The sequence below is a fragment of the Trachurus japonicus genome, chromosome 21 (assembly GCF_045865225.1).
Source record: "Trachurus japonicus isolate A0001 chromosome 21, Traja_1.0".
Lineage (NCBI taxonomy): Eukaryota > Metazoa > Chordata > Actinopteri > Carangiformes > Carangidae > Trachurus > Trachurus japonicus.
The window spans coordinates 23,255,667-23,276,897 of record NC_140927.1 but is presented as its reverse complement, the minus strand read 5'-3'; the positions used below and the strand labels follow the sequence as shown (position 1 = coordinate 23,276,897).

Sequence of the window (21,231 nt, the reverse complement as noted above, 5' to 3'; positions counted from 1 at the left end):
TAGGCAGCAATGGTCAGAGAGTCAGAGTCATTTTAACTCATCGTACTTTACTGAGGCCGGCTGCAATGTAAACTGTGTGCAGACTAGAGGAATCTGAAAGTTTTTATTTCCATAATGTTTCTCAAAATAAACAAGTATTTCCTTTCTGGCAGTACAAACAGATGATTATCATGTTGCCACCCACAGAGCTGTAACACTGGGGTGGCTAAAAATCTGTCCAACACTTTGAGAGAGACATTCAGACATTCATGGTTCCCAAAAAAATGGATAAGTAGAAAAAGCACGCACATAAGTCTAAAAGCTGGGTGCCGGACAACACAAGTCAAGTACATAATAGGAAAAAGGAAAGTCCGCACGCCAACAACAGCTCCAGAGTAATAATTTATTATCACCAAAAAAGGTTGTGTAACGTTTCGGGTCAGAAAAGCTTCCTCAGACTTAAGACAGGTGAGAAAACAAGCCTCTAATTCACATGATTGATCCTGTGAAAAAATGTGTACAATCTTCAAAAAGATACATGATTATAGGAACATCAAAATACAAAATACTGCACACAAAATATGAAAAGAAAGGAGAAAAATGTGTGCACAAGCATGCTATGATAACAGTCACATGACATAACATCAGGGATAAAAAAAAAAACATCATACAGTCATGTAATGGGTACCTGAGGCATCTTGATGCGTTCATATCAGGTGATAAACAACAAGTAAAAAAAGAGAAAAGGAAGAAAGTCCGACCTTTTGAATAGATTACCATGAATGTGAATTAGTTCTCACATTTGTTTCCCATAGGAAATAGCCATTCCTAATTTACTGTCACTGAAATGTTTGTCTAACACCATGTTCTTCTTCTTATTGGCAAATGTTGACATGCTACTGTAACAAGTGGTAAGGTGATACCACTTACTAAACATTACCATGCTGGTCTTGTCATTTTAGGATGCACACATCTTGAAGCACCTCTGTTACCAAGTACAGACTCATGCCGCTAACATGACGGTCGATTCCTGACGTCTTTTGTATTTAAGGATCCTTGTGAATTGGCTTCAGCCCTAAGTGTCAGTGCATTGTGTATGAGTCATGACGGCAACTTGGTGTGTATGTGTATGCATTTGTGTTCACTACATGTATTGATGAACAAGTGTGAAGTCAGTGTGGGTGCACACAGTGAGGGGCGAGGTGGTGAAATGCCATAAAGGAAGGATCAGACCTCATTAACGGGGGAACTGACAGAGGGGGAGCGACGAGGGTGAATGTCACTGAATAGGAACCTGATGTTTTGTGTCTTGTCCCCTATAGTGGCATCAGTATTGGTGAGAGAGCAGCTCATTTCTCTTCTCTTCTCTAAGCCTGTAAACTGCAAACTGCTTTTCCCTTGCCAGCTTTAACCATACAACACAGCCACACACACAAACACACACACACACATATACACTTTTTATCCTGCCAGAAAGCAACCTGCTCTTGTCTTCGATCAAAGGTGAACCTCCATGTTTGCTCCTTCACCTCAGTTACTGGCCACATATTGAGCAACATCACACTCAGAGCTGAGTATGTACGCCATAATGTTTTTTTCTCTTTTAAATTCTGCAGCCGGTTTGTTTCTTTTTTTTTTTTTTGCTTTTTGCACCAACAGGAATGAATGCAGGGCAGAATGAGGGGAGACAGAAAAGAGGGAAAGAAAAGGCAGATTAGTTAAGGAGTGGAGGAATATAATTAGCCTGAGCAGCAGAAGGGGATTTGTGCTCCACCGGCTGCCCTCTGCTCCCCTCCGCCCTCCTCCCCTCCCAGCCTTCCTTGGAAACCTATGCCACTTTGATTTGTCAATAGTTGCACGGACGACGTGGTTTGTGTGCGCATCAGAGTCTGTGTGCGTTTGTGCAGAGCCGAGTGGGGCCTCATTCTCACCTTCAGTGTGAACAGTGTTTGTTTCAGAGGTTGTGCAGACAGTGACTCAGCTCTTTTTTGCTTGTGCCGGCTCCACACTGTGCCGTTACCTCGAGCCTCCAATGTGGCTCTGCAGAGGACACCCCGGTCTTCTATGTAGCCACCGCAGACGGCTCCTCACAGGATGCATGTGAGAGCATGTCGGCTTGATCCTGAGTGACCCCCGGAGCATTGCAACAAGAAAGGATTCCTCCCCATGCCTGCATTTGTTAGATGCGTTCTGGAGTCTATTAGTGTGTCACGGAGCTCTGCAGGTGCAGCGAGGGGTCTCTCTGGATGACACAGTTTGTTTGAGTGTGTGAGAACAGCAGCCGGCTCTCATGGCTCTGCATGAGATCCTGCGGGAGGGTGGCGAGGCGTCGTACCGGATCATGAACCGGCTCAGTCATCTGATCCAGAACTTGGACATCTCCGGACTGGGAACTCCTTTCCCTTTCAACCCTGCCAGCCGCAGGAACTCCTGGAGAGACTGGGACGGTAAGAGCTGCAGAGGAAAGGGAGAGAGACTGTGTAGTGTTTGCTCACTTTTTCAACTTCTCAGCATTGTATTTGCATTTGAGACTACATGAATGCGCCCGAGCATGCATCTGTATGTGTGTGTGTGTGTGTGTGTATTTTTCTGTAATGTATTCCTGACTGGAGCTCCAGCCAGACTTCTGTAGGGCATCATGCCCAGCGCCTCACACACTGTTTCCTGTGGGCTTCCCTTGCTCCCCACTGAGCTGTTTCTGTGTCTCTCTTTGTGTGTATAACAGTTTGTCTGAGTGCGTGTGTTTGAGTGTGTGCGTGACTGCACAGCTTAAACAGCCGCTTCGGTTTCCAACACACAGATCTCGACAGCTGCCTTGACATTTTTCCGTAGCGGTAACAGATTCTTCAGCAAATGCAAAAATTGCTGCACGCAGCAACTTCCCAGCAGAGAAGCTGGTGCAAAGGAGTGGGAACTGCTGATTAAAGCTGCTGAGTTTTCAAGCTGGTGTCCTGTCAGCCAGATTGTGGTCACTTGGAGACCTCGGTTTTGCCACTGCGGACTCTCCCTGGTCCTTCCAACACACGGCGAAAAAAGCATGGTGAAGAAAGCCAAGAGGAGAGCTTCGCAGTGGGATAGTGGGATGCCGATGGTCCCACTTAAGCCATGTGAGTCAGGAGATGTATGGATGCTATCTTTGTCTTTCTGTATGAGTGGGCTACTTGTGTATTTTTCTATAACAAGGACAAACTGTGGTTCTGTATGTGCGTTTGTGCATGTGTAGGCTAATATAATGTACAGTGCAGCAACTTGCATGTTTTTTTAAAAAGCCGTTCTGGTTTTTGTGGTGCTGCTTCATCCGTCATGGAGGTCATCCTTAGATATTTATATTTATACTGTCCCAGATAATTTGTCATTGTTCGGACCAAGCTATTTCTGTAACGGTCACTTATGGATTGAGTGAGTGTATGTGCACGCATGTGTCACTGAATATCTTCATCGGTATGTGTGCTGGCATCCCATTCAGCCCTGCCAGCCGCAAGAACTCATGGAGAGACTGAGGTGGTGAGGCACACGGACATGTTCTCCTTGTCCGCTGTGTGGTTTTAGGGGAAAGTTTCCCCCTCCTTTTCCCTTCAGCTCTGTTAAAGTCATTAGCCATGAGGGGAATGCATACAAGAGGAATCATGTTGTTGACTCTTCAGTTGTTTGAGTCTGAGGCCACAAGCACTGATAACAGGAAAAAAAGGGTCCCTGCTTTCACAGGTTTGTTTTTTTTTGGTTGATCTTTTCCAAGCGGTTGTGTTTACTTGGCAATTTCATTCTTTGGAGCAAGTGGAAAAGGTCTAACATAGTTATTTCTACAGAAAATCAGTCTAAGTAGCTACTATGTGTATAGTCATAGTAGAAACTGTTACATCCTATTGGTTAATTCTCTTAGACTAGTTCATATTGCACTCCCAATCATCCTCTTTCTTGCCGTTGAAGTATTGTATGTCTGATGAAGTCAAAACTGCAAGAACAACTTCATGAGGGCCACAGTGAAACAGGCTTTAAAAAACATTTCAACCAATGATCTTCTTCCTGTTTCCTGTTTTCCTAAAGTTCGTGTGTATGTGTTTCCTTGCTCAACTGAGAATCTAAACACAGACGTGTCGTGTGTCCTACAGATTGCAAATGGACAAACTTGTTCTTTTTAGGTTATACAACTAGAAATAACTGGCTTGACTTGTGTGACTGATTAAAACAAAACATTTGGCAGCAATGACAATTTGGAAATCATGGAGGGATCGTCATCACATTGTTTTTGCTGTCAGTGGAGAAAAAGTAATTAGTCACGATTAGTTTGTATATTGATCACGTCTTTTTGTCATTTTATGCTGATGGAGACATGTCTGAAGAGGAGAAAAGTCTGTATTCAGTAGAGCAGTTGCTTTCATCTTCAGTACTTAACACACTGGCCTTTGATGAAAACGCTGTGAATCAGTGTCTAAATCAGCCTGAGAGTCGATCTGTCGGTCTTTACCTTTTGTTCTCGAGTTGCACTGCACTTAAGTTGTGCAGCTCTCGAACCTAATGGCTTTAGTTTTTATCTCTCAAGGTTTACGACACTGATGACCTCAAGAGCAAACACACATGTTAAACACTGCCTGCGCCCCACACAAACTCGCACAGACGCTGGTCCTCTACACGTGCACACACTCTGAACATAAACATCACTTGCTCAAACCTTTTCGCACCACTGGACCTGTTTTAATAGCTGAAGTCTGCAGCCGCAGGAGGAGCAGACAGACAGAGTGGTGTCTATCAGCTCTTTTGAACTGAAATATATCTTTTACACGACCCATTGAAAAGGAATCTAAATTGCCACATTCTGTTAAGAGACAGAGTCGGCCTTTGAGAGGTCTCATTAGAATTAAGTCTTTCAGTAAGTTTGTAAGAATGGGCTCTTTTGAGTGGTATAAACAAGAATAGAGGCTCTGAATAGATACTGTCTGTGAATGGTTAAATGGGGATGCAGGCAGTGTTTGAATGGGCTGGTCAGAATGGAGGCTTTGTACTTTTGGTCCACATATCCTTAGATAAGGCAGGCGAGGAGCGAGGAGCGTTGTTGGCCTAGGTAAATGAGGGCTGGGAGCTGCAGCACCTATAGTACCTCAGCACTGTCACACAACATACTGCAGAATAAGATAAGATGTAAAGCATCTGTGGACATTTGTAGAGGATTCAGACACAGTCATACATCAGCAGGTTAGAGAGGCATTGCTGTTGAGCCAGGAGGGGTCAGGTAATTGTCCTTTAGGGGAGGGAGAGGGGGTAGTTGGGCGAGTAGGGAGGGTGGGGTTGAGTGTTACACTGTAGCTTTTGTCTACAGGGAGGAGGGTAACCTGAGGTAGCAAAAGGAAGTCCTCACAGTCACTGAGTGACGGCCTGCAGGCTGTGGAGCACCTGTTGCCTGACAGAGAGTGAGAGGCCGAGTGTGGAAAGGTGGAGCCAGAATGAGAGGGAAGTTGTTAATGTGATAACGTTGGTGGCGAAAAGCTGCATGGAACAAGTGCGGCAGGAGAGGAGTGGACGCGAAGAGGCCACGAGCAGCAGCAGCAGCAGCAGCAGCAGCAGGATGGGAGGAGAGGAGACGGCAGATCTGGGCGTCTTGATGGAGGAGGATGTGGAGGTTGAGTTGGACTCTGGGTTTTGCATGGAGGCAGATTCAGAGCGGAGTCTAGCAGGGCAGGTGAGCGCAGGCTCCGAGTGCACAGATGTAGAGGAGCTGGACTGGTTCGGAAATGGAGGACGCACAGATTCTATATCTAATAATAACGAGGAGCAAGACGAAGGAAGCACAGGAGAAGATGGAGGGAGTCGAACTCTGCAGGAGGGTGAGATGGAAGAGGAAGTTAAAAATGAAGAGGCCAAAGAAGAAGAAGGTGAAGAAGAGGGTGAAGGAGTGTTTGATGTGTGTTTGTGGCCAGCAGAGGAGGGTGGGAGTCTTGTAAGGATCTCTCTGGAGGAGGTGGAAAGATACTACAGATTTTCACGTTGCTGCCACTGGCTGCGTGGTAGGTGTCAGACGTTTTATTGTTCTTTCCTCTTATCTTCTTTTCTTTCTTTTTTTCCTAGCGTGTATCACAGGATGTTTTTTCCCACGTCTCTGTGTCACCATATGGTATTTACCTACGGTACCTCATTCCTGTGTCACATTAACCACAGCTTGGTTATCTTAACTTCACATCTTCCACCTGTTCTCTTCTGTCTGAGTCACCTGCCCTCTTGCATTTGCTCTCATTCACTGCTGCGAACGCATTTGCCTATTGTGTCTGTGACTGATATCGTATCTCATATCTATGTTTTATGTTTTCTTTTTTTAAATCAACTAAAAATAGAAGAAGAGAACTCTGTTTTCCATGTTTTTCCATATGCTGTGTTGTATACAGACAAGAAAACAGTTTACAACATCTATTGCACGTCTGCCCGTGCTGGGTGAGGGATCCCATGTCCTCCTCTGTTGCTCACCCTGAGGTTTCTCCTGATTTTTCCCTGTTAAAAGGGTTTTCTTGGGAGTTTTTCCTCAGTTGATGTGAGGGTCTAAGGACAGAGGATGTTATGTTATGATGCTCTTTGAGACAAACTGTTTGTAAAAATGGGCTATACAAATTGCCATGCCTTGCCTTGTGAAGCACAGATGTGGATCTGGTATAGCTCACGTTAAGATAATGATAAACAGTGATGCATGGATGAACCATGGGGAGATGTACTGTATCGATGCTCTTAAACAGATCTATATCATCTGATGTAGAACAGGAAAACCAGAGCTGGTGTTTTGACTCTGTTGTGTGTATTTTTGACCCACCTCTATAGGATAATCATATTTTCTGTAAAAGGTGGCCTCCTTTATTCTTTAACCTCTTTAACTGTGTGTATTGTGTTTTTCATCTGAACCTTGTCACCCCTCGGCCTCTTTCCTGATATCACACAGACTCACCTGTCACAGCTTTAGCGCTTTGCTTTATCTTTGTTACTCCCCCCTCCTCCATGACCATGACGATGTAAGCCCCTTATTTCCACTTGTTGCCCTCCCCCACTCCTCTGTTCCCGGGCTTCCTCTGGTCTCTGCTCTTTTCCCTCCCAACTATTATCCATTCATCATTCAGAGTTTGTCATATATAAATATATAATTTTGAATAAACTCATATTTCTCTTATGAAGGCAGAAATCAGCTCTGGTTTAAACATTAATTTACAGTCTAATAACCATCTTGCTTCATAGTTTAGATGTTTTTAACATGTTTGTGTCCTTTCTGCTCTGGCGAACTCCGAGTTCATCCTCCTGCTGTAGTCCTGTTTAATCTGCATCAGTAGTCGCAGGCGGTCCAGGTGTGTGACTGTGACCCACTAACGTTTGACTCGTTACCCACAAACGTGAGCGTGAGTGGACACTAATCCCTATCGTTAAGCCTTTTAAAGAACATTAGCGCCTCAACCAGCAGGTGGTGTGTACATGAGTGCGCGTTTATATGTGTGTTATAGTGTGTGTGTGTGTGTGTGTGTGTGTGTGTGTGTATTCTGCCATTAGCAGAATCACCTTGTCAGCAAAGAGCAGGGAAAAAAATCACCGTAATCATAGCGTTTTATTGGACGGATAAAACAGCAAACACATTGCCATCTTTAATACAGGCAAATGTGAGCAAAATAAACACCAAATGTAATTTAAACCTTCATCGTCACTGAGCTTCTCCTGTTGGGAGGAAGTTTCCTGTGTGTCAATATACAGAGTTTAGTTCAGACCACCTCAGAGCCAATAAGACACGAATGATAAACTTGGTTTCGTACGTACACGTCGCTGAACTTCAAGTGGATCATTGTGACACCATCGATACTCATTGATGAGTGCACACATATGAGAAAAGAAATTTCAAAAACACACTCCAGTGGTTTCACTGTCTGTCCTTTTTGTTTGAACAGTACAGTAGCATCTGATACCGGCTCATCCTCTGCCTCTAAAATGGCCACAGGGCCTTTTAAGGACAGTATAATAACTGTGTCAACAACAGCCAGTGGAAATTTGGGAGGAAGTCTCCAAAATAATAGGAAGAAAAATGTGTGTGGAGGGGGGGTGAAGACAAATATATAGGACATTCAGCGGATAGTATTTTGTAATGTGGAACAAAAAAGACTGAAACTGAAATCTGACTTCTTACAGGAGGGGATTTTTCAGTAACAGAATAGCCCCTCTCTGGACACAAAGTCTAGCTCTTGTTGGTCTAGGTGGGGGGTGGGGCGGTGGTTGGGTTTGATTTGATATGTGTGGGAGTTGCTGGGGGCAAGGCGTGGCTGCCAGAGCGGGGCAGGGCAGTGGGAACTGATGGAGGTTTTCTGTGTGAACTTGAGTCCACGAGGAGCGTGTGAGCACCTGCGGGCGTTTGCCAGATGATGCAGCAGCTTTGTGTCCTAAACACCTCAGGCCAGCCAGCGAGCGCCAGGCCGGCCCATCGTCGACATGGCAACGCTTGCCTGCTTTACCGAGTTACAAACACCACAGATATATGGTCGTTTTGTCTGGTCTCACTTCCATCTGCTTGTGCCATTTCGGTGCACACACACACACACCCTTGCCTGGGGTTAATTTCAAAGAGAAGAAGAACAGGAACCTGCATCTCAAGTGGCATCTGTAGATATCAATCAGTCAGTTCACACTAATCGATATCTAATTAACTACACATTATAGGAAATGGGATCCATCAATAGACAAGATGGCAGGTACTGTATTGCCTGTACGTCTGGTAGGAGTAGAGGGCAGAACAGTGATTATTTGGCTCTGAGGGCAGATCATTTTCCTGATGATGACAAAAAAACAAACAAACAAACTGGCACCATCCATGAGAGTGCGTACGTACGGTGCGATCAATAATGTTTGTCGAGCAACAGGCAGGCTTTTAATTTATAATGGATGAGCCGGTCGTAGACAGAAGCATCTCCAGTGCAGGAGGAGGAGAGGAAACAATTGCTGTAACTGTCTGTTCGGATCAGAGAGGGAGACGGTGAGACAGAGTTATTAATTTGTTACTTCCAGGTTTGCAGCTGCCAAGTCAATTATTTGTATAAAAACCCTGCACATGTGTATTTGCAGTGTACACACACACTATGCATCATCCTCAAAGGATTCGTGCAACATAAATTTAGCCATGAAATCGCCCACTCCCCTGTGACCTGGTTGCACACGATCATCAAACCTGCAACCGTTTTGTTGCAGAAAAACAAGAGATTCACACTACAACACCACCCTCAGCTGAAGAGATTACCTTATTGAGTGAGTGGGTGGGTGGATGAGTGGGTGGGTGGGTGGTTCATCTCACTACATGGGCCACAAATACTGTTTGGCAGACCTGAATATGTTGGATATGAAAGCATGATTGAGTGCAGCACCGTGAGTGTTTCTGTTGCACCTGCAGTGTCTTGTTGAACTAAACACACTGAGCGGTTTGATAAGATTAGATAAGAAGACAGATTTCACTGCTACAAAGGTGATGAAATGTTCATGGAAACAACAGGGAGGATGCTAAATGTAAGAGGTTTGCACTGAACAGTTGTCAACAAGCTGGTATGCTCCTTTAAGTCCCCTGATTAGGAAACATCTTTGATTGATGTTGTTGTGACACAACGGGCATGGCACCAGCTGCTCCCAGAGGAAAAGGAGTTTAAAGGAGACCAAACCAAGAAGATGCACTTGAACGAGTCCTGTCTCTATGTGTATGTGTAGCTATGTGTATGTGTGTGTGTGTGTTTGTACATGAGATAGAGAGCAAGCAATGGATGTCAGTGTAGTGGCACCTCGGGGCGAAGTCACCTGATAGGTTTCATGGCCAAACAAAGAGAAACAGAAAGCTTTTTTTGGGTTTGTTTAAGCTGCACTCAGAGGAGGGCTCAAACTGCAAACTGAGAGGGACGAGCTCTGTTAAGAGACACTCATCTAAACACACAGGAACCAGAGGGGAAACAGCAACAACACACGTAACGTTGAGGGATATAATGTGATATTCCTGTGATGGACTGAGCTCCACAGTGAGCGTGAAGCTGTCAGTCTGGGTGGATGTGTCTCTGGTCTGAGCCTGGTGTCATCGCTTTGTCATGTTTCACACAGCAGGTACAGATAAACTGTGTTCATCAATGTCGTTTTGGAAATTCTTGTTTTGTATTTTGATTATTATTATTTTTGAGATTGTATTTTGTCTTAGAGTTTTCTGCTGACAAGTCGAAGTAAATGAAAGACTATACTTGTAACCGCTTTAATCTTACGGTATAATCCTTTTTTGATCCATAAAGACATGACGTGTACAGTATAGAAACTGCCTGAGGACGAGGGAGCAAACAGTCAGTCTAAGCTGAAGAGTCAATATTGCTCTTGTGCCGTTACACACTTGAACTGTCTGTGTTTGTATTGGGTCCACATTTACAGGATTTAGTCAGCGACAGTCAGAAACCTCCTTCTCCTTTAACCTCCTGCTCGTTCTGGTTCCTTCATTCTCACAGCCGCAGTCTGTTTTACAGTATCACATGGAAGCACTGGAACTAGATATAAAATACGCCGGCATCTTTTAACATTTTGGCCTACAGTACGACAGCTTGAGGATTCTTATTCAGCGTTTCATCTTTACTGGTTTTGTTGAACTGCATCTCAACACAAAATGTCTCTTTGTCAAAGTGCCAGAGGGAGAATGAGTTTACCTTACAGTAGCTTATTATGATTTCCCTCAGGCCTCTTGTTATGACACACTGTTTAATGTTCATAACAGGCAGCAGTTTGGTTCAAAGAGACACGAAAGTGAGTGATATGAAATGTGTCTTTTATGCAGGAGGATAAATAACCTAATTTTACTTCAGATGCCACTGATGTAGAGTGCAGCATAAAGCGAATATTACTGTAAATTATAAGTTGTGAGCATTACATACATGTGAACGTGAAAAGAGTATGAGAGAAAAGAAAAGAGCAAAGCAGTAGCACAGTATAATCTAATACCAAAGAACTGCATCTTGCCAATTTTCCTGTATTGATCTGTTTTCCCGTTGCTGTGTAGCTCTGTTTCAAGTTGAACTGCGGCCACTTTTCATTCAGGAGTTTCATGAACACAGATCAATGCACTGCATAGGAGGCTGTTTATGTTTAATTGCATAGTGTTCATAAGGACCAGCAGCAGCTGTCAGACGCAGATGTTTACAGCGCAGCCTACATTCACTTCATTATGTTACTGCTAAAAATAAAAAATAATATCTCACATGTGTAATGATCTTGTAGTGACTCACAAAAGATTTACAGTGTGTCAGCTGGATAAAAAGTCACTGGCTAGACTGTCCATGTCTCCACTTCCTCCCCTCCCCTCCCCCTCCTCCCCCATCAGTGTCTGCTGTGCAGCCACCGGTTTGAGCCCCGGTATAATTAGGATCTCAGTTTCCTACTGAGGGGGAATGAATGTTAAATCTGATTATTTTAATCCACATGGAGGGCGTACAGGGCCGAGGTGGGAGGGGGGGAAGCTGTGATCACCACTGCTACTGAAATGCTACTCAAGGGTTAAATTTTCTGTAGAAATGTTTGAAGCGTTACATCTTCCTGTGTTTAGCACGTATGACAACTTTACATCGCCTGAGCAAGTTGGTTATGTGTGAAAATGCTGCAAAAAAAGAAAAAAGAAAAGCTTGATAATGAAACCAAGCTGAGTTGACCTCAGGTTTTGTTTTTTTATTGTGTGTGGGTTTTTTTTTTTGCCATGCTGTTCATCTTCAGCTCTGATGTGTCACTAATGTTGGCTCGTCCTTCTGTATTTTTCCAGATGAAATCATGCAGCTGGACAGCAGCCCTCTCCGAGCTGCTGACATCACCCCCGACCTCCAGAAGCAGTTCGCCTTCCTTTCAGGTGACACTCTCACTCTTTCTCTGTGTTTATATCTCTCACATGTGCCACATTTTCTCCTTGTTGCCTTTTTTTTACCACTACTTTTTGTCTATTTCTGTCTTCATTTAACTATCATCTTCCTTATCTCTACTGTCTCAGGAATCATATATACATTAACTTGCTATTTGCATAGCGTTCACATCAACTGTCTCTCCCTGCCGCTCTTCATTTGCTATTCAAATGTCACCTCTCTCCTTTTTCCTCTTCACCGACCAGTTCTGGTCCAGATATTTAGTGCGTGTCTGCTCCTGTTGCCTGAGCTACATTTCACTCTCTGCTTCTAAATGTCCAGGATGTGATAAACGTCTTATTTCCATCCCCTCCGGTGTCTTTTCACAATATTTGAACCATCTGCTGCAGAGATCGCTGGATATTTGTGGCACCAATTATTATTATTATAGCCCCGGTCCTGCAGTGCTGTAAAACAGCTACTCCTCTGTGTGTGTGTGTGTGAGTGTGTGTCTGTCTGTGTGTATATGTGAGGTGACCTTGTGGCTGCAGCAGACTCGACGGGAACCATTTTGCAGTAAAAGATCTAAGCAGACGTTGAAACCATGACCATGCACTTGCTGTTGCTATAGTGATGGGAGAAGAAAAGACACACACAGATTGATATTCTAGTCACATGCTCTGACTGAGCAGCTGTTCCACACAAGAAGTGAAAGTGTGTGTCTGTGTGTCTGTCTGTGTGCGTGTGCATGTGCATGTCCGTGCAAGAGGTGAGATAAGCCCTCAAAACATGTTCTCAGTTGGCGTCTTAATATAAGTGATGGGGTGCTACAGCAACACAACCAAGTGCCAGTTTGACTTATTTCATATTAGAAATGTTGTTGTTGTTATTGCGTTTTTAATTCTGTTTTTCTCTCTGCTCTTCTGATGGGATTAAAGTGCTCAGGGCTCAGTTGGAAAAAAGCTGTGTCACATATTTTCTGTGCACCAATCAGGATTTAGCACCAAAATCTCATTGCGCATGCAGGGTTGTTTGTGTTTGTGTTTCCAAACGACAAATCACATCTAATCAAACTGAGCCGCCCCTCACCGTCCTGAGGGAGCAGATTTTTACATGTTTAATTGTTCACCTCTATCATGCACTGTTTCTAAATGCTACAGTTCTGTATCATGACTTGTCACACTGACCCACAGCGATACAATGCACACAAAGAGCTTATGTAATTCCTATACATCCCTGTAGGAAGTATCAGTATTCCTCTTTTTGTTTGTTTTCCAGGGGGGAGAGGAGACAATGGCAGCCCCGTCATCGTGTTCCCAGAGTTCCCTGCATTCGGAGAGATCACCGACAGAGAGTTTCACAACGTGCTGACCTATTTAACTAGTGTTCCCAGGTAAAGTCTCTCACTGGGCTTATTTCCACACGCGCACACACACACACACACACGCACTCAAATCTGAAATTGTTGCTGATATCCTACAGTAACTCCTGCTTCACCATCCACCATCTGACCTCCTACCCCTCGTTTAACGTCACTCTTCTGGTGTTTCTGTCCACTTTTATAATTCATCTCTTGATGCTTCAGTCAAAGGAGAAAGTTGTTGTGTGGTGAGTTGGAGACTGATGGAGGTTTTTTTACTGTCTGGCATTTGCCTCTTCTTGAGTTTTTTCTTCCTCAAACCAAAGACTTGGTAAATGGACCTTCACTTCTATAGCGCTTTTCTAGTCTCTAGGACCACTCACAGCGCTTTACACACCCACACACGTACCTCTATCTCTACCTCTGTGCCGCCCAACATGCAGACATCTAGTGAAGTGACGATGGGTGGGTGAAGAAAGGATAGTGTGACCAGGGGTCGCGTTAACTGAATATTCTCCGTCATTGAAGGACTATGTATATACTGTATATATACTGTGATGGAAAAATCTGAACGCCATCTGCCATTTTGACAGATTGCAATCAACACCTCTTCCCTTAGCTTTTTAGATGATGTTATTTTGCAAGACTAACAGAGAGGAGTTGATCATGTATTTCTGTGTTTATGGATAAGTGTCAGTGAGGACTAGCTAGCCGTCCTGATAGAAAGCAGGTTAACCTTCAGTAACATCACCATGTTGGTTCCCGTTGTCCAGCTGGGGATGCTATTGAATCTTTATTTATCATTTAAATTTGAATAATAAAAAATGAAATTAATGGGTTAAAATAGATCATGATTTTTTATTACCCTGTCTTGTCACAGACAATGAAATCGTCTAGCACAACCTCTGAGTGTGACGTATAAAGACAGATGAGCTTCTGAGGATCCTGTTGTGTATGTTCTGCCAGTCGACCAGTAGGTGGCAGTGGAGACTTAGATGGATACACAGCTTCACTTCATAAAGATGTTGGAAGGAGAAGCTTTGGATGACACAGCCTGTTCACTGCAGATATCTGTAAAAGGTTGCGTTTCCTTTATTATTAATAAGAAAGTCAAGTCTCAGTCCTCAGTCTTTATCAGTCTTCTGCTGATTGTCTTTTCACACATGGGTGGACGAGACCAGACAAGGGGACAGGTGACTGTTTGTTTGTTTTTTTATCCCAGAAAACAATCTACTGTCTCTTTTTCCTGTTCACTTTTCTTCCTGTTTTTTCTTCTTTTTTTTTAGTTTCTTAATTTAGCCCTTCCTCCTGTCCGTCATACCGTTCCTCCATCTTGTCTGGAATAATGTGCAAAAATAGAAACTGCAGCATTTCTGACTGTTTGAACCTGAATAATGCATACGTACAGCTGAGCAGAGAGTTCTTATGTCAGAGTGTGTGTGTTTGTGGGACGAACTGCTCACACACATGCATCCGTGTAAAGGCATATAGTGCATATGTTTGTGTTTAAGGGCCTTTATGACAGAATAGTTGGGTCTCAAGTGGCTTAATTATTCCCTTGGTTACTTAGCAGGATCAAAATACATTATTATAATTATACCAGTCATGATTTTACTTGTATTGCTTCCACTGTGCTACTGTTCAGAGCACAGTGTGGCGATGAGAATTAGTTTCTCCTAAGGCAAACAGGCAAAAACAACTTGGATCTATTTTTATCAGTCTAAATTCACCTCCTGTGGAGTCGAGAGGTTACGGCCGTCTGAGGGAAGGTCATGCACAGAAGCTGTTGTGGACACAGAAACAGATGGCTGGAGCTACCTGAGGGACTGGCCAACACCCCCCCCCCTTCCTTCGGACAGGGCAAATATATCCACAACCAGGGGCAAGTGTCCTGCATCTGTGCATTATGACCTTGAACAGCTGTTGCTGGTTTCAAATGAATATCATGGGAATCAATATCAATTGCAGGCCTGATTTCTAAGGTTAATTCTCTCACACCAAACATATGCACGCTTGTAGTCATCTTGTATATGGACCATAAATGATATAGTATTTGAGGTTGACTGCTGGGATGTATTGAATTAACTTCTTGTCTTGGTTGATTTTCTGGATCCTAATTAGTTTTTATCAGGCTTTGCGACACACGAATAGTTATGTCCTTGCACCGATGACGTTCCTCTCTCCTTGACTCTACATATGTGCACTCACGCATGGGTTTATGTTAAAAAGATGAAGTTAACGCTAAGGTATTTGAGCAGACTTGTTCTGCTTTCTTTGCTCATGGTTATTTAATGTTTTTTTTAATTTAATATACCAGTGCTCTTGTATTCAAACTGCTCTGCTCAGTGCTTCAGAAGGAGGGGAGGGGGTAGCTGTGTGTGTATTGCTAAGTCTGCATATGCATCCATGCAGCAAATTTCCTTCATCACTGCATTGCCATTAGGCAGAGCTTTTCCACAGCTCAACTCACAGCTTGCAGCGCTTCTACACACTTTGACCTGAGAAATCCAATTATTACCAGGAACGCTGGTCTCACGCATGTGCAGCCATAACATCCACCAGGCAGTTTCTATGAATTTTTTAATCAGTTTATGTGAGACGGCAACACATTATGATAATTATATTTAACACGTTATATATTTTCATAAATTCAAGATCACCTTTTATTGCAAAACAAAATAAGAAATTGTGTTTAGATACGGTTTAAGTGTGAAATTTATATAATGCACATCATAAATGCTGTTTAAAAGTGCCTTAACTTAAGTTTAGCAGAAAAGCCAGTTTAACCCAACAGAAGAGATAACACACATTATGAGTTAACATACCCTGACATGTATTATTTAAAAGATAAATGCGACAGTTTGCTGAGACACAGTTTGGGTGATTGTTTGGTATCAGCTGCAGAGCAACATTTCAACACACTCTTTATTTCTCTCTCTTTACCTGTGCTGCTGTATATTCACCATAAACCACCCTCACAGCAGCCGTAAACGTCTCAAAGGCAGAAAAGCACTTGTCCCCCCACTTCCCCCTCCCCCTCCTCCCCCATCCTCCTCCTCCTCCTCCTCCTCCTCCACTTCTGCGGCTGAGATGTAAAGCAGATTGTGCTTTGAAAGCCCGAGTGGCTGTGAGAGTCTGTGTAGGTGATTGTACGCAGAAGGCGAGAAGTGGGGATGAAGGAGGAAGAGAATAGGAAAAGATGAAAGGGGGAGGAAAAGTGCAGGAGGAAAAGGATGAGAAGAGTCGTAATGAATGTGGATGTTACAGTGAGAGAGTAGAGAGTAGAGAGGCAGACGTGGATCAACATTCAGTATTTTCCCAAACAGCTGAAAACCTCATGCTTCATCGTGGCATCCTCTTTGAGCCGGCTCCCACCCTCACTTCTGTAAACATTCACCGATTAGCTACCAGAGCTGCTCGTCATCCTGCAGCCATCTTCCGATTGGCTCGTGTCCCAGCAGCTCCCGGTGTCTCATTGGACTAACCTCACAGATGCCGCACAGGGGATGCAGAGGCTGGAAATCTGTAATGGTCTGAGGCAATCGACTCCCTCCCCCTTCAAACAACACGGCACGCGCTGGGATCTGCTCAACTCCTCTGTTTTTTGTTTTTTATTTCCTCTTTTTTTGTTGTTGCAAGGAGGAGGACCTTTTTCCATCTGCTGCCACCCCCAGATTGAGCCGTAAACAGTTGTAGAACAGATGATATGACAGCGAATACTTGAAGATCACTGGGATATATATTTGCAAGGAAGGTCCCGACAGTGCTGAAGTGTCCATGTGTCACCACCAATGCTGTAGGTGCATCATGTTTTCAGGTGAGCACCGGGGGAATCTACCGGTGAGCTGCACATGTGGTTGTCATTGATTGTTGATGTACATCCCACCCTTCCCCACTCTGTGTCATCTGGGACCAAGCAGGGGGAAGGGGACTGGGACTGTGGGTGCGCAGGGAGAGAGCGGGGGGTTTGGAGGCTGATGGCCAAGAAATCTGGAGGTGCTTCAGAGCATCTCCTTTTATGGACTGCACCAGCTGTCTGAGAAGATAAAGAGCAAAACAAACCAGCGAGCTGTGAACAAGCACTCGGCTTCTTCACTGTATGTTTTAATTTCTTTCTGATTATACGGTTATGGTTTTGTTTTTTGGTTGTTTTTTTTGTGGGATTCCTCCTTTTCTCTCTTTAAAGTGCTAATCTGGATGAAGTTTAGTTGGATTATCGCATCTTCACTGTGCTGCTGTGCTGACCCCTTGAACTGTCTCTCTGTAATTTGTGTTAAACACGCCGCCCCTCTGTGTGTTGCAGCTTGTCGTCGACAGGCGTGGGTTTCATCCTGGTCATTGATCGCCGGCAAGACAAATGGGCGGCCGTTAAGGGGACCCTGCTTCGTATTGCAGTAAGTTTGCCTTTTGTGTCTGCAGATGTGACCGTGCACTTTCTCTCTGCGTGCATTGTCTGTGTTGTTGAGTGTCTTTGTGTCTGTGTGGGAGAGAGAGAGAAACGGCCTCTTTTGAGATGAGAGGACCAGGGGTTTGAGAGACACTGATCTCCCATCTCCCATGTTCGTCAGGCCACAGGGAGGTGTTGGAGCATCCTTTTCACAGCTCCTCCACTAATATCATCAACACCACCCTAGGGGGGGAAGCGTTGATATGAGCCAAGGCCATCCTTGAGCTCCGTCCCATCACAGCCTGCCATGTGTTTCCATAGCTACAGGGCAAAATAAACAGTCCCACGCCAAATGAAACAGATTTTTTCCCCCACTCGTTCACCTCAATCTCACCCATTTGTCCTTTTTTTTTCAAACAAAAGGCCTAAACTGAATTAATTTAGATAAAAAAGTGAGCTACGTTAATAATAATGAATGCTCAGTCTGATTTCAGGAGACTCATGTTATGTTTCACCCTAAATTCGAGTCCCATTTTTCTGTTCTGCGATGAGGTTTTTCATTTATTTTCCACTTAATGGTCCATCTCACCATGTGACATGCCATCTATGTTGCTGAATAAGGGGAATCTGTTTGCAGAGCATCAGAACCAATCATTCAATCTCCACCTCCTGCTCCTCTTTTTTGTGTGCGAGTGTGTGTCTGAGAGATGAAGAGAGACAATCACCCCCATCCTACAATCTCAGCACATCTTTTTGGGGGTGGATGAAACAAGCCGACCAGCCGGCTACCACACAGTTTTTTCACTACTTCACTCAACGCACTCATTGTCTAATTGTTGTATCGATGTAAAATAAATATTTCAATTTTTCAGAAATCTTGTAGAGAACTAAAAATGTAGAAGTAATTTACTTCATATTTTTCAGTTGGACAGATCTTCACAAGTGTGTCATTAGTGGCAGTGAGATAATAACTGAACACGAGGGGCTGCTACGGCAAAACATGAAACGTCTGAAAGAGAGGATGAGCGGTCCCTAGAGACACGAGAGACCCACTCACTCATTTCAAATTAAATCGAGCTGTATTAATCCCAGAAGGGGGACTTCTCATGGGCTGACAGGCTGGTAATAAGGGGCATTCACTCATCCCTGCAATAATGTCCTGTTTGGGCCGATTCAGTCGAGCTGCTAAATACATCAGGATGCAAACTGGAGTTTCTTAATCTGCTGTTGTGTCTTCCTCGTGGAGACCTGAATGAATCCCTTTGTCCTTTTTGTGTGTGTCTGGCTGTGTATTTCAGCAGCACACACATGTGTACACGTGTGCTCAGGAGAATGAGGGTCAGTGTGTTTCATGAGAAGCGACCCGTTGCTGTGCATGGTTGAGTTTGATCTGATGACAGACACAATGTGTGTTTACTCCCCGATCCTAATGAAGTGTCAGTCCCTGAAGCAGACTCTCCTCTCTCATTTATCTGACTCTTCTCCCAGTGTGTGCATCTGTGCGTGTGTGTGTCGGCCAGTGACAAAGAACAAGTAGACCATGACCACAACTGTCAGGCAGCATGGTTGAACGGTTACAATATACATTTAAAGGGTAAAGGCCAGAGATCGTCTCTCAAAGAAATGAATTATTCTCTCAGTAGTTTCCTATTTCTCTTTCCTGACTGTGGCCCTGACCCCTAAACCCATTCATTCTTACTTGAGACCAACTGGTAGCCATGAGTATTTAATTAAATAATCATTCCTATGTGTTGCTTTGGCCATGGTATCACTTCAAGTGTGTTTTGAACTGACTTTGTTTTTCTTCTAGTTCAAAAGAGGGTAAGATTAGATGTGTGAAGTGTTGAAACTTTTTCATTTTGGGGTTTGCACACCACTGGGCAGCATAGGATTAAGCAAAAAATTACTCAAATGGGAATTAATAGTGTGTAAATTGAGGGGTTTTAAGGATTCATGACAGCAGGCATCATCTTACAATAAACTGCAGTGCTCATGTTTATCATAGAGAAACACAAATACATCGCTGAGTGCAGTGGTCAAGTCGTGTCTTTAATGATCAACGTGTATCAGGCTTTGATTAACTGGTAAGATCATTCAATTAGATGTTGATTTTTTCTCTTTAACATGTTTTTGGATTTATTAAAAAGAAGACTAGAAGAAGTGAGTTTCTGCAACAGTATCAAAACCATTAACCCTGAGAACTACAGTATATCATATCTGTCTTTAGAAACAGCTGTGACCATTTCCAACACAATTTTCCTTCCACTAGGTCAGCAGGGACAAACACAGAATTGATTTATTAATCCCATAAACTACCCTACGTTTTTTTTTAATTATTATTAACGACATCTTCGTTTTTATTTCTGCTGAGAACAGTGTTCTTCAACTCACTTAGGGGAGGACAGCCAATCAGGCAAAGCATCCGTTTAGGTCATTAGCTAATTAAAGCTGCATTAACAGTTGCATTGCCTCGGGCGGGTAGATCTGCGTCCACCCTCAACCATCATCCAAGTGCTTTCGCAGCAGCACTTAAGTCTGTCAGTGGGTGTCAATCCTGACATTTAAATTGGCATTTTATTGGTTCTGTTGGCTGCACTGAGTGTGTGTGTTTGTGTGTGTGGTGGACACACACTGTGATAAATATAAGGAGGATTCATTTGGTGGTTCCAACAGTGTCTAGTTAAAAGTTTCATCCAAGTGGCTATTGACTTTTATGTTGTGTATGCCTGTTTGAGATGACTGTTTAATTTATGGAGCCCAAAATCATAAATCATAAACTTTACAAAAAAGGGTCTCTGCATAAATAAATGCATCAAAATATATGCAAATTAAAATCTAAACTAACTAAAACCCTGTGTTCTTGTTACTGTACACATGCATGAGCTGGTTCTGGATCTCTCTGCCTCATTAATTCATGCACAAGCATCTTGGGGACATGAAGATTAATGTCTCTGCCTCAGGATACCCCACATCCCCCCACACAGTCCCCTCTCACTCACTTGTTCTCCACACACTCTGTGTACAGGCCTGAATGTGTTTGAATGAGAGGTTTCATGTGGGAGAGACAAAAGGAGGGCGTAATACACAAGAAGCACCGGCAGAGAACAGGACACGTTCAGCCGAAGCGTGATGTATAATTGACTCAGAGTGGAGGAGGAGGAGGAAGAGGATCCTGTTTGTTTTGTTACATCAGCGACGGTCTTCATCCTTTCTCTCATTTCAGGGCTCCTTCCCTGGGAACCTCCAGCTGGTCCTGGTTCTGAGGCCCACCACCCTCCTGCAGCGCACACTGTCCGACATCCTCTTCAAGTTCAACAAGGATGAGTTCAAGATGAAGGTGCCGGTGCGTGCGAGTCGCCCTCACCTTTTTGATTCAGGCTCCGACCGTCGCGCATAATGTTTAATGTGGACATGTGAGTGAAGAGTGTGTTTCCGTCTCAGGTGATCATGCTGAGCTCTATAACTGAGCTACACTCCTACATCGACCGCAGCCAGCTGACCCAGGAGCTCGGGGGAACGCAGGAGTACTGTCATGAGAAGTGGATCTCTCACCGCACTGTATGTACACAAGACCTCACACTGAGCAAGTAGCATGGCAGAAATTTATATATAAAGTTAAATAAGCAAATGGTTAGAGGTTTGAAATATCTAAAGGAAGCTCAGGCCAA

The 21,231-nt window shown here is 43.8% G+C and overlaps 1 protein-coding gene across 24 annotated transcripts in view; it reads left to right on the top strand.

Moving 5' to 3' along the window:
* Positions 1-21,231, top strand: part of mcf2lb (mcf.2 cell line derived transforming sequence-like b) — a 38,777-nt gene that overhangs the window by 3,678 nt on the left and 13,868 nt on the right. For 8 of the 24 annotated variants that reach the window (XM_085766257.1, XM_085766252.1, XM_085766259.1 and 5 more), the window contains exons 1-6: positions 5,450-5,978; positions 11,744-11,827; positions 13,095-13,209; positions 17,480-17,570; positions 20,787-20,906; positions 21,005-21,121. In XM_085766257.1, the coding sequence (XP_085622383.1) occupies positions 5,465-5,978; positions 11,744-11,827; positions 13,095-13,209; positions 17,480-17,570; positions 20,787-20,906; positions 21,005-21,121 (1,041 nt within the window). In that variant the 5' untranslated portion in view covers positions 5,450-5,464. Of the gene's footprint in view, positions 1-1,291; positions 2,427-5,336; positions 5,979-9,611; positions 10,060-11,743; positions 11,828-13,094; positions 13,210-17,479; positions 17,571-20,786; positions 20,907-21,004; positions 21,122-21,231 lie in introns of those variants that run through there. The other 16 variants (XM_085766272.1, XM_085766275.1, XM_085766273.1 and 13 more) reach the window with 6 other exon arrangements.